The sequence below is a fragment of the Cydia splendana genome, chromosome 8, assembly GCF_910591565.1.
Source record: "Cydia splendana chromosome 8, ilCydSple1.2, whole genome shotgun sequence".
Taxonomy (NCBI): Eukaryota; Metazoa; Arthropoda; class Insecta; order Lepidoptera; family Tortricidae; genus Cydia; species Cydia splendana.
In genome coordinates, this window is record NC_085967.1 from 12,228,835 (window position 1) to 12,242,652 (window position 13,818).

The window sequence follows — 13,818 nt, forward strand, 5'->3', positions numbered from 1 at the left end:
ATAATTAGAGTTGCCTTTTTGTCCTACATTTTTTGAATTCTTTTCTTTGTTATTGTTACTTTGAAATATTTATTAAAAACTTTAGTAGTTTACCTACTTAATATTAAAATATAACTAAATAATTAGCTACACCCTGTCAGGTGCACGTTGCACGTTAAATAGGATGCGTTAAGTTAATGTAATAAATTCATAAATAAATTAAACAATAATCAGCTAACCTCACTGGCAAGGACTTTCGCGCCACCCGTAGCGTCGTCTTATATCGAGAAAATAAACTTACCTACCTGCCTTTGTGATTTGCCGACGCCAAAACGAATCGTCTTGGTAAATTGAAACCGTGTTCGAAATGGACCAATAGAGAGCCCATTCTCGTTTGAACTGTGGACTAGTCAGGACGCGCGCGGTGTCTGGCTGATCTTGATCGTAATTTTAAATTAAGAACGAAAACAAATGGAGAACAATGTATTTAGTGATTATGGTACTGGCAGCGGCAGTTCGGCAAGATCGGTAAGTTTGAATTTAATTTCGATTAATTAAAAAATACCTGTGTTTATTGGTAAGTAGGTGCTTACATTCAAAATTAGATGGAGATAATTAGTAGCATAAGTAGATAGATTCCGTATTTTTTTTATAAAAAGATAAATTAATACATAAGTAGGTAGATATTAAATGAGTTGAAAATAATGTAGGTACCTACTTACCTCAGTTAATACTTTTGATTCATAAAAACAATTTTTACCGTACCGCGGTAATCTCATTTCATAACACCCACTACCCGACCTGCAAATCCGCAAATGTCAGTTTACGCTTTTTCTGGATAGATACTAGATCAGTATTCAGAAATTTAGCATCGGACGTCGTTCCGAAGTGCGAAGCAGTGGGCCCGATTCGGATTTTGAAATAGACATCACCAAGATACGATAACGATATGTTTAAAATCCCACCTGTCAAATTTGACATTTGCGCGATTCTGGAGATACTGTAGAACGATTTCCACAGGATATGACTTAGAGATCCAATTCACATCTAATAGATACCTTACTGTCTAACCTAATGTAAAAGTGACATTGGTTGCCCGAATTGCGCTGCAAAAGAGAACTACTTGATATCTAAACTATAACGTATCTAGAATGGATCTAGTACGTGTCGTCTCTTGTGAATATCTTGAAGTTCGAATACGGCAGAGTGTGCCATGCCCCTTAGTTTACCATCATATTTTCAGAATGTGGGTAATGTGCAGTAGAACCAGAGTAGAACTACCTATAATAGGTATTATTTTTAAGTATACCTAACTTTTACGAGCTTATATTAGCATTTCAAAAGAAAAAAAGGCGGCAAATTTGAAAAATGTAGGCGCGAAAGGATATCGTCAAATGATAAATTGATCAATATAATACATTTACTTTTTTTTTAACAGATATACATTTATTTATTAATATAAATGACTAAAAGATAAACAGGAATATAAAACTAAAACTAACTACAATTAAAATAACTAGTAGTTCGCCCCGAACTGAGAACTCGCAGTTACTAGCCAGCCGCGTGATCCAAGTCGAATGTAAGAACTTCGCTTCGCTTCGCTCGCTCGTTCGACTAAAACTAAAAATTAAAAATACCTAACAAAATTTGTTGCCCTCGGGAGGGTGCCCAGGGAGGGTGGTTTAGTTGATTTTTTTAATGACTAAAATACAAAATTCAAATTACCTTCCTACCTTCTTATATTTTAATTAATACAGAAAGTAAATTAATTGAGTACTAAATATTTTCTATTGCTGTGTGGATTTCATTTTTTATTTGACTATTTAGTCAAGATTTTCATATTTACATCAAATGGTATCATTTAATTATTTAGCTAATCATAACAATTATCTCACAACAACGCATTGCATATAATTTTAATAGAAAAAGAGAGTCCACACAACACTAGAGAATACTTAGTTCCCATGCCCGGGTCTCAATACTGGCACTAGTGGTAAACAACAACTTTGCTCCCATGTTAAACAAATAACTATTACACTTGTAGTCATGGGCGAGCTTGGATTCGTGGCCATCAGCAGCTGCGAAACAACCGCAGTTGGGTATGGCGGACGAACAACGCCAGTATCAGTCCGCAGATCTGCTAGATTGTAAGTATTTCAGCACTTTTAGGGTTCCGTAGTCAAGTAAGAATCCGTTTGCCTGTTTGCGGTCTGTCCGTCCGTCCGCGGTTTATCTCCGTGATCGTTAATAGTGCTAGAAAGCTGCAATTTGGCATGAATCATGCCGACAAAGTGGCCAAATAAAAACTAGATTTCACGCACTCTCCTTTGCTCATTGCCGACCGTGAATTGAAATATATTATAATCAGGCGGCTCCTGAACTGCTCTCAGCGCACGGCACGCACCTCTTTTATCGTGTAGGTACATCCATATGCTGGTCAGGAAGTCTGAAACTATACACTATACCTACTCATGCGCAAATTTAGAGGAGGATTATTAATTAAGTACCTTACCTACTATCATAACTGGTAACTTTGCTAATCAACATATTAGCTTTGCCCACCGCGTCATATTCCAGTAAAAGCGGAAGGGTCAGGTGGGAAAAAATAAGACTTAAGTTTTTAACACTCAAAATTTCATTCATGCTTTCAATCATTCCTATTCCATTTAAAAAAAAAAGCCTTATGTGTAGACTTCTTTTTACTTATTTTACTATCTACTTACTCGTGTTCTACTTGTTTGCTGTTTCAGTGATGGTGAAACGAAGCACGCTGCAAGAAATGATGAGCGAATTCAAAATGAACGGGTACGATTGTCCGTACAATCCTGACGAAGATAAAAGGTCCAGCCGACCAGGTTAGTGCTGATAATTTCTAGGGTTTGAGTTTGGGTCGAAACTGGCGCGACAATGCGTAATAGATCACATAGATAGACTATAGTTCGTTTTTTTTAGCATTAGAAAGAACTTGCAAGAAGGTAAGCGATTTAGACAATTTTTAAAAATCAAAATTTAATACTTATGAAAGCAGAAGAATATAAATGATCGTATAATTAGATTCATAATTGTTACATATTATTATTCTCATTGGGTTTATTTCATAGGAAAAAGACAGTAGAATAGTAGATTGTTAACCAAGGGTTGAAAGGCACCCATTTCTGTCGAGGTAGTTTGGCGCTCGAACGCAGTGAGAGCGCCAATAGTCCGAGACGGAAATGGTGCCTTTCACCCGAGTTAAACACTCTACTTTTCATATCGAATGCGAGGAAACCAAACAAGACAAGGCAATTTCGCAAAATCAGTAATTGAAGTACCCATTAGACCAACGGCCATGATTTTTTTCCTTAGGACTTACTTGCAATCGGAGACTTTACATGTGTGATTAATAACCCCTAGCGAAAATCATTTAGATTGCAATATTTAGGAAAACACACATTTTTTTACAAACTGCAGTCATTTTAAAATGATTTGTTCATTATAGTATGAAAATCAGCGGGATTGCCTCTTACTTTTTAATTTTATACTTTTTCGTTCTAAAAGCCGCAACACACTACCGGACCGCACCGCGACCTTGGTGCGCCGCACCACATAATAACATAATAAAAGTATTTTAAATATTAAATAACAATTTAATTAATAATATAAGAACATTTTATGTTGTATTTTATTTTATTTCATGAATATAGTGCTAAATAACTTTAAAAACCAATTTAATATCGTACAAACGTTTAACTTTGGCTGTATAAGATTCTGCCTTTGCTCATTTACGCAAGTGTAAGGTTTAAAAAAATATATTTGGTGTATTCCTTTTGGTTCCCGCCTTATGAAATCGAGTAAATAGAATTCAACGAAAGAAATCAAGAATAATATGTTTTTAACAATTTACTTACATAATTTTTATAAAACCAGGATCAACGTGGGATTAGTAAAATTAAACAATTACCAATTGTTCCAGGCGAGGAAATAAAGACACTATTTTTCCATTTTGTTTCCACCCAGTTGTTCGTGGGACGGGGACGCAGAGGAGTACACCACTTTTCTGCGCTAGAGCATAAACGTATCACTTTCTGCGCACCTTTTAGAACAACAACGACCCACTTTCAGAGCATGAGATATGAAAAGACAAATAAATAACTTATGAACTAAATACATCTATAAATAATATTAAATTAAAACTAACAACCCTAAATATATCTAAAATAAAACAAGGAATATAAAAACTACTCAAAGAGGCCTCCCCGCGCTACCCCCGGCGCAAAGGTGCCCATCACACTCGCTGCGTTCCCGCGTTGAATTGCGATGGACAGCCTTTGCACCAGGAAAAACCCGGAGCGCGGGTCAAGGCCCCTTTCTTGCATGCGGCGACCTACTTCCCTAAGGAAGGTTTTTGCCTCAGCACACCAACATCCGGACGTCTCTACTGCTACTGGGACGAACAGGTAATTGGTGAGTGCTGAGTATTTTTGGTGTTTATGTAGGGCCGCCACCTCAGCGGCTGCGCCCGCCGTCCGGATGGTACGACAAAGGTGTGAGGGGGCAAAAGTGCTTACACACGTAGCGTCCCATAGTAAACACTTGCCTTTTTCCCATGGCACCAGTGTCAGGCCGTCAGGCCTTTTACCATCCGACCGGCTGAGGCCTGGCGGTTCTAGCGTGGAGGGGATGTTTGCCGACACTAATGCCCTGCGGATGATGTCGTTCAGGGCATGGTGTCGTGGGAACCTGCCGGCGCAGCGGCAACAGCTCAGTGCGTGATGACCGTTACTCTCCACCATAAGGCCGCAGATGCACAAATGAGGTTGACATACATCGCAGCCCAGACGAAGAGCAACGGCCACCCGCAGTGAGTCGTTGTCGAGCAGAGTGCCAAGATTGGGAGATGGGAGGGCGTGTAACCAAGCACCACTTTCAGGCCTCGAAGCTGCATTTAGTCTACATATTTGCCGTAACTTATTTTTAAAATGTGTTTTTCAATTAAAAGACACATCAAGATTGTTTACCTTATTTCTAATGCTAAAAAAAACGAACTATAAATATACAACATACAGTGAGCCCGAGTTGCGAACCGAAATTTACCATAGATTCCGGTACCTATATATTGAAGTAAAGAAAGCTAATTATTTTTTCACATCACCTATTCGAAAAAGTGCTTTTTCTTCCCCGCTAGAAAGGATCAAAGTGGCACTTTTCTTCCCTGCTAGGAGGGATCAAAGTTGTACTTTTCTGTTCTAGGACACACATTTTTCATTTTTACATGCAATTTTTTTAGCTTAAATAGTGTTTTGATACATGATAATTTCCTCATTTTTTTTTCCTCATAGTGGATGTGAAAAGCAGTATGATGTGTCACACGGTATCAAAATTATTTCGTCTTGGGCGTTAACACTTGAATCCCTCATTACGCGCAGCATTCTACTTTAGAATCCATCGCTTCATTCAGGATTCAATGTACGCCCGACGGAAATATATCATTTTGATCCCTTGTAAACACAAACTACTAGTACGATATACGTACGAATAGGTAATTCGTGTCGATTTAAAACACTCCGTTCTGTTGTGTTTTAAAATTCGCCACTATCATTGCGAATTTCGCACTTGTATCGTAAATAACTATTTTTTAACTTGTGTCTGATTGACTGTTTCAGAAAATCATATTGGCATGGGTCCATCGAGCGTATACCTGCGACAGAAGTCTTGGCCCGAACCAGAGGCCACTCCAGCGCAGCGCTTGCCGCGACCCAAGTCAGAGTGGATCCAGCCCAGCATCGTGCCGGATCTGTTAAAGCCTCCAATTTTTTTCGATGGTAGGTATATTTATTGCATGACCCAGCCTATATTTTTACCTTTAACGACCTTCAACACTCGCCAATGCGACTTTTCAGATGACGTCGGCAAGGCTCCTTCGAATGTGTACCTGCGAGAGAAGTGGTCACCGCACTGGCCAGCGCCAGAGCGGGAGAAGTGGTCTGAGTCTGAGCCAGAAATTATGAAGTCGCAGCGGGTGCCACGTCCAAACTCGGAATGGATCCAATCAACCACTACGCCAGATATTACACAAGCCCACAAATTCTTCGATGGTATGTATATACATATGTATAGTCCTCCTTGAAACTGGAAAGTGTCCAATCGTTTTTCCGAATCCAAATTTTAATGACCCGCCACTTTTTCGATTATAAAGTAAAAGTAACCATCATCATCATATCAGCCAGAGGACGTCGACTGCTGGACATAGGCCTCCCCCTAAGAGTGCCACAATGACCGGTCTTGCGCCACCCGCATCCAGCGGACTCCCGCGACCTTTACCAAATAACCATCAACATTGTCCAATTGTCCATCTGTGCACTCATGAGAAGGATTGCAGTTGCAGGCATCAAAAATTATTTCAGAAGTCGAACCATCTGTGCTGGATTTAAAAAATAATTCCGGTATGTATTTTAAATTTTAGATCTGGACCTGACATTGCCCGTGAAACAGCTGGAAACGATTTCGGCGGAGCAAGTGCGAGTGTTGAACTCGCTGCCCAACGCCGTGTTGTACGGACTGCTGCGGGACCTAGAGCAGAAAAGGAACGAGACAGCCAGGAACAAACGAGTACCAGATGTAAGTGATTAGGTAGTTTTAAATAGGTAAATTCTGTTTTGATTATCCTCCTCCTCTATGGTGATCAATAGTAGTTTGTTTTGTGTTATAAGGGATCAAAATGATATATTTCCGTCAAGGGCGTACATTGAATCCTGAGCGTAATGAGGGAGGGATTCAAGTGTTAACGCCCAAGAAGAAATAATTTTGATACCGTGTGACACATACCTACTGCTTTTCACATCAACTATGAGGAAATTGTTATGTTCCAAAATATGAATTATTTGACAAAAAAAAATTGTATGCAAGAAAGAAAAAATCGTGTCCTAGAACAGAAAATTACAACTTTGCTCCCTCCTAGCAGGGAAGAAAAGTGTCACTTTGATCCCTCCTAGCGGGGAAGGAAAAGCCCTTTTTCGAAAAGGTGATGTGAAATAGTATTTTATGCAACAGTTTTATAAGATGGGTCAAAAAATGTGAGTGGCGTGGGTAATTGTTAATAAATAAGTACGCCAAGACCATTTTTTGACTACTTATACAACGTTGCATACAATGCTTTTTCTATGAGTAGGCAATATTAAATAAAATACAAAATTGTATAAACAAAATTTTATTTATGAAAATGTAAATAAAAATTTTGGATAGTAGGTATTACTATATGTATGTAGCTCTTGTCTGCGACAAGCACCCATAATACCAAATATTACTGCAACCATACTGCGACCTGTAACAAGAAAAAAGAGAATTATAGTACATTGTGCAACATGGGGCGTAAGTTAAATATTGCAAACGAGAGTAAGTTAAATCGCGACGGCTTGCCGGAGCGATTTATAGACTCGAGTTTGCAATATTATTACGCCCCGAGTTACACACAATGTTTTTCATCACACTTTGCAATACAAAAATTAAGTATAAAGACAAAAAACTGTTAATTATGGCACTAGAAACTTCATAACTCCCTAGGGAAAACGCTTTTTCTATAACTCCCGCTAAACCTGCGTGCAATTCCACATTTACTGAGCGAGTGTGATGAAAAATAATATTCAGTTTCAATGCAAAAATATAAAATGTACATAAATATAGGTAGCTCGTTGTACTGTGTACTCTAAAATAAAAAAAAATTATAACATATACCAACCTTGCTTAAAAGATAGATCTGAACCGGTGCTTCCAATTTTATTAGTCTTTAAAAATACGCCAATAAGACATTTTCAGAGAATGACGAAGTTTTGTGGTCCAATCTCCACGCCATGAACTTCTCATAAGATTTGTCGTATAGGTGCTGCGATTTAGTACTTAGGCAACTTAAATTTTCGGTCGCTGCACGTGCTGCAGTGGATATTTCTTCAGGTGTAGAAACAATATTGTCCTCTTCGTCCATTTTCAACACTTTGTATGAACGCAAAACAAACAGTAACGCAAAGTACTCAAAGAACAAGTAATTTTACAAATTACCGGGAAAGGCGGGAAACGTAAAAACAAACGAGTAATGTCTATGGTTATGTTTTTTTTAAAGCCGTTACACACTACCGCACCGCACCAGGGTCGTGGTTTGGGCTACTCCGCACTCGCTTACCGTGTCGTAATGTCTCTAAAGCCCCTGCTACACGGCAGCCGACAAGCCCCCAAACCGCGTGGCCTTGGTCTGTCCCGGACCGTGTAGACAGTTGTTACCAACAAAATTTCGTTTGACCTCCGGACGCCCTTGGCATGCGAGCGCGCGCCAGCGACCGCGGTCTGAGCGGTCGGTCCGGAACCGTGTAGCCGCCCGACGCCGACCGCACTAGGCCATTTCGCTTGGAGGACGCGCCGTGTGCGCTCGTGTGGTTAATAGACATGCCATGGGTACTCAGTAGCATTTCTAATAATTTATCAAATACTTTCCTCTTCATTCTCAGAAAGTTATGTATGTCCCCGTAGCGTAGTCCAGCGAATTCATTAAGTTGAAATGACTCAACAAATGCCGTTTTTTGAGCCAGCGTTTCATTCATATACCCTTTTCTTTTTTTACAAACTTTTTATTAACTTGCAATATACCTAATCGTAAGTATGTAAATATGTTTGTACGGGTCAAATCTTGCAAGTTAAATTAGACCCACTTTCTAGTTTCCGATGGAGCTGAAAATTTGCATACATATATAAGTCGGGTGACAATGCATTATTATGGTACCATAGAGCTGATCTGATGATGGAGACAGGAGGTGGCCATAGGAACCCTGTGATAGAACAACGCGACCTAATTGTGTTTGGGGTTTTTAGAATTGTTTCGACGAGTATTAGTTGCCTCTGGAAAGAAAAGTACAGTCAGCGATAAAAGCTTGTACCAAAAATTGTTTTTTTGCCATAAACTTATTTTTTTGTCATTGCACTAGTATGAGTAGGTAGGTTATGAAATTTGGCGCCGCGACCAATAAGTTTTGCTGCCCCAGAAGTGAAGGAAGAAAAACAAAATGCAATCCGCCAGGGGTGGCATACGCCGCCCTTAGGGCCATACGCCACTGAGTAGGTACTAATGCCACGCCAACTTTCTGAAAGGTTAGGGGCCATTTTGTGCGCTTGCAATACGTGTTGTCCGTCCGCGAGTTCTGAACACACTGTGGTTTGCCACCGTCTAGCCAGACAACTCAAACGGACCCACACACCAAGGACAGACCAAGGTCAGACGGTTAGTAGGCTTGTCGGCTGCCGTGTAGCAGGGGCTTAAAGCGACACAAGTGCTGTTTTGGGCACTAGACTATAGATTTTTATAAGGAGTATTAATAATGTATGCCCTTATTATATGTATGTTCGTTCGTGACTATGTAAATGACAGATAAAAGTACACGAGTAGAAAATATAGTTGGTCAAGCAGATCTTGTCAGTAGAAAAAGGCGGCAAATTTGAAAAATGTAGGCGCGAAGGGATATCGTCTCATAGAAAATTTGAATTTCGCGCCTTTTTCTACTGACAAGATTTGCTTGACCATCTATAGTTATTTACGATACAAGTGCGGAAAAGAGGAAATTCGAAACGAGTAGCGATAAATTAAAACACGACCGAAGGGAGTGTTTTATATCGACACGAGTTGCGAATTACCTATTCGCAATTTCGCACGTGTATCTTACAACGATTTACAGTACATATAGATATAAGGCCCTTTAAAAGTTTAAACTTTTGACATACGCACGAAAAGTGCTATTTCTTGCACTAGTGCCTCTTTTCCGCACTCGTATCGTAAATAGTAGATTGTTAACCAAGGGTTGAAAGGCATCCATTTCTGTCGAGGTAGTTTGGCGCTCGAACGCAGTGAGAGCGCCAATAGTCCGAGACGGAAATGGTGCCTTTCACCCGAGTTAAACACTCTACTTTTCATATCGAATGCGAGGAAACCAAACAAGACAAGGCAATTTCGCAAAATCAGTAATTGAAGTACTTACCCAATAGACCTACAGCCATGATTTTTTTCCTCAGGACTTACTTGCAATCGGAGACTTTACATGTGTGAAGATTAATACCCCTAGCGAAAATAATTTAGATTGCAATATTTACGAAAACACACATTTTTTAACAACCTGCAGTCATTTTAAAATGATTTGTTCATTATAGTATGAAAATAAGGGGGATTGCCTCTTACTTTTTAATTTTATACTTTTTCGTTCTAAAAGCCGCAACAGACTACCGGACCGCACCGCGACCTTGGTGCGCCGCACCACGTAATAACTTAATAAAAGTATTTTAAATATTAAATAACAATTTAATTAATAATATAATAAATTTTTATTTTGTATTTTATTTTAATTTCATGAATATAGTGCTAAATAACTTTAAAAACCAATTTAATATCGTACAAACGTTTAACTGTGGCTGTATAAGATTCTGCCTTTGCTCATTTACGCAAGTGTAAGGTTTAAAAAAATATTTTTGGTGTATTCCTTTTGGTTCCCGCCTTATGAAATCGAGTAAATAGAATTCAACGAAAGAAATCAAGAATAATTTGTTTTTAACAATTTACTTACATCATTTTTTATAAAAAAAGGATCAACGTGGGATTAGTAAAATTAAACAATTACCAATTGTTACAGGCGAGGAAATAAAGACACTATTTTTCCATTTTGTTTCCGCCCAGTTGTTCGTGGGACGGGGACGCAGAGGAGTACACCACTTTTCTGCGCTAGAGCATAAACGTATCACTTTCTGCGCACCTTTTAGAACAACAACGACCCACTTTCAGAGCATGAGATATGAAATAACTATTAGCAACCTCCTGGGTCTTTTCAAGTTAGTATTTAAATTAAATTTAATACAAGTCAATCGATAGGTTAAAATGTTGTCAAAGATTATGTAATTAGATTTAAACTTAACCACATATTCAAGAGAAAAATTACCTTCAATTACTTCTGTGATTTTCTTTTCCACAAAAAAAATGTCACACGTGGGCAAAGCCATTTTTGACAGTAGGTACGCACTTGGGTGTAACGTTACACCGATTCTTAAGGCAAAAACTACGTTCCAGCGGTCGGAAACGTTTTAGCAGCCGAAGCCACATAGATTACTATAAGAAATTGAAGCGGGCCACACTTTGTTAATAGTTTGTGACTTTATCAGACAAAAGGTACCACATTGTCGTTTGTCAATAAGGACGAATTCAGCTTGGACTATGTGTATTCTTATCTGCGATGATGATTAATTTGTTACCTCTAAGAAAACATAAACAATTTGCCAACGGGTGATGACACAGTAGATAAGTTATCAGGCAATAATTTATTTTATTATATTAATCATTAATTACTTAATTAGTATTACATTTAGATTAATATTTTGATTAGCAGGAATGCCGATTCTGCAAGAACAACGGCGAGCGTGAATCGTACTACCGCTCGCACGTGCTGAAGCACGCTGACGGGCGCGTGTCGTGCCCCGTGCTGCGCAAGTTCGTGTGCAAGCGCTGCGGCGCGCGCGGCGACCATGCGCACACCGTCAAGTACTGCCCGCTCAGCACGGAGGAGGGTACGGAAGTACTTAATTTCAAGATTAGAGGAATCAGTAGCGGATTTAGGGGGCGGCTAAGGGGCTAAGTAAAAGCATTTAGAGTCCCTCTCCATGAAAAAGTTTAGGGTCACTACACCTATTCGACTTCGCAGATCTCCATAGCGATATCGCCCGGACAATAACCAATCACAAAATATATCTAAATTTCCAGAACGTATAAAATCTACAGCCATGATGCGCAGCGTGCGGTTGGCGTCGGGGCGCCGCCGCGGGCAGGTGGAGCCCGCGGGAGACTACGTCATGTTCGGCGACACCACGCCCACATTCCTGCGCGACTACCGCTCTTGCGCCCCGCTCGACCCCGTGTGGGCCCACTTGGAGCAAAAGTTGACTTTATAAAGATATCAGTAGAGTAGGTGACCCGGTTCTGTCTGAAGCCTGAATCAAGCTGATTTATATCACTAAATTACTTTCTGACACTGACAGTACGGCCACTTCTCCTTACTAAATTATTTTGAGATGTGGCCGTATTGTAGGCAGTAAAACATTGTAATAAGGTAATAACACTAATAACACAATAACATAATCCTGAAGAACCGTGCCACTTTAGCTGCTTCAATGCTTATATGTATGTAGGATCGCTGCTATGTATCCTCAACTAAAGTTGATTATGTGCACTGGCCACAGACTTGCCAGCATACCACACTAGCTTACGAGTAGGTACTATAGTTATAGTTACTACATTGATACTCAGATTTTATTGTTACAAGTTATTTTAGATTTATGTCGACGTATGAGGAAACCATACAAATTTATGTATGGTACCTATTCATAAATGTTATTACCTAAAATTTATTGTTGATTATGGGTTCCTGTTTAATTAAACGTACCTAGATGTAATGTTAGTATTATATGTGATACTAAATCATATAAAGATGGAGTATGGTGGTATAAGTGTATTAATTATGTTGCTTGGCTCATGCCAAAATTTAATATTTTATGTGTCAAATCATTTATAAGTTATAAGATAATTCTCTTATTCGTTTATAAAGTGACATTTAATGTTATAACTACGGAATCGTTTCTACTTATTTAGAATTATAGAACGTTGATTAGTTTTAAATGAAGACATTAGATTAAAATAATATAAGATCAACTTAGTGTTAAGTTATAGGCACCTACTTGTCTCTAACCTCCCCAATGACGAAAATAATGAGCAGACGTCAGTTAAATACCTAATTAAATAAATCTTTTAAAGAGGGTACATGAACATAACACTGAAATGGCGAAATCAATTTTCTTATACATTTACAAACAAGAAACAATTTTTGTTGTATCTTTAAAGCAACATATTTATTAATATATCATGTTTCAATATTGTATTGACAGCAATATATTCGAAATCAAATCTGTTGTTTTAAATGAAAAGTATACATTTCATATAAAGTTTATTTTATATCACGATGGAATCTAGAGGCTTGTCATTATGCTAGTAAATGTCTATTTATTTTACCAAATACCAGTCGTATAACCATTGTAAAAGTGGAATGATGTAGGTACTTACCGGAAATACAATTCATCAATTAGGTATGCAGCCGCTTGTATTGGCAAATAGACAGTAATTTTTGTTAGAATTGCAGAGTTTATTTGTTCACAAGTGAATCATCTTTTCTATACTTAATGGTTTTACTACGTCAATAACTGTTTAATGTTTGTTTCAACTATTTAATATACCTAGTTGGTAATGCGTCTGCTATTTCATATGAAAATGTTTCGATCTTGTTAATTCATTACATTATCATTAAACCACACATCAGTAAAATACTTTCAATATTTTTGATATTCTGTAATTTCAATAGGTGTTGGTGTCTTTATGGGTCCAATAAATGATTAGAAAAATGTGGTGTATATTTTATTAAAATGATTAAATATGGTTTTGGTAGCGGGCAATGTTGTCAATTTTAAATTTGCAATTTACGAGGGTCGCATTGCCAACTACCCACCACATTTACGTTATTAATAACAGGGACTTGTAAATCTTTATTAGTACAGTGAAACCTGGTTAATTGGCACCTGGATAAATGGAAAACCTCAATAATTGCAACGAAAGGTCCGGTCCCGGTCCCTTGAGACCAAAATGCCTCTATAATTGAAAGTTTGGAACCTCTATAATTGCAATTTAGATTTTAGTGCTTTTCATAATTTTGCCTCTGTAATTGACCACATCGCAACTAAGACCTCTATAATTGACACTGTGCTAAAAAAATCCGTTATTTTAGCTCTTCTTATTACCTC

General features: G+C 38.4%; 1 protein-coding gene across 2 annotated transcripts; it reads left to right on the plus strand.

Moving 5' to 3' along the window:
- The first annotated feature begins 298 nt into the window (after positions 1-298).
- Positions 299-13,425, plus strand: LOC134793159 (uncharacterized). 2 transcript variants are annotated; one of them, XM_063764741.1, is made up of 8 exons: positions 299-507; positions 2,024-2,126; positions 2,730-2,834; positions 5,622-5,780; positions 5,859-6,053; positions 6,422-6,576; positions 11,361-11,541; positions 11,735-13,425. In XM_063764741.1, the coding sequence occupies exons 1-8, from the start codon at positions 451-453 to the stop codon at positions 11,920-11,922; spliced, it is 1,143 nt and encodes a 380-aa protein (XP_063620811.1). In that variant the 5' UTR covers positions 299-450; the 3' UTR covers positions 11,923-13,425. The 2 variants fall into 2 exon arrangements, with proteins under 2 accessions (XP_063620811.1, XP_063620812.1); XM_063764742.1 differs by having other exon boundaries at positions 302-507; positions 11,364-11,541.
- The last annotated feature ends 393 nt before the right edge of the window (positions 13,426-13,818 follow it).

Coding starts and splice junctions, on each gene's coding strand:
- LOC134793159 (XM_063764741.1), top strand. CDS start 451: ATGGAGAACAATGTATTTAGTGATTATGGTACTGGCAGCGGCAGTTCG. Junction 5,781..5,858: donor GCCTCCAATTTTTTTCGATG/GTAGGTATATTT, acceptor GCGACTTTTCAG/ATGACGTCGGCAAGGCTCCT. Junction 6,054..6,421: donor AGCCCACAAATTCTTCGATG/GTATGTATATAC, acceptor TTTAAATTTTAG/ATCTGGACCTGACATTGCCC.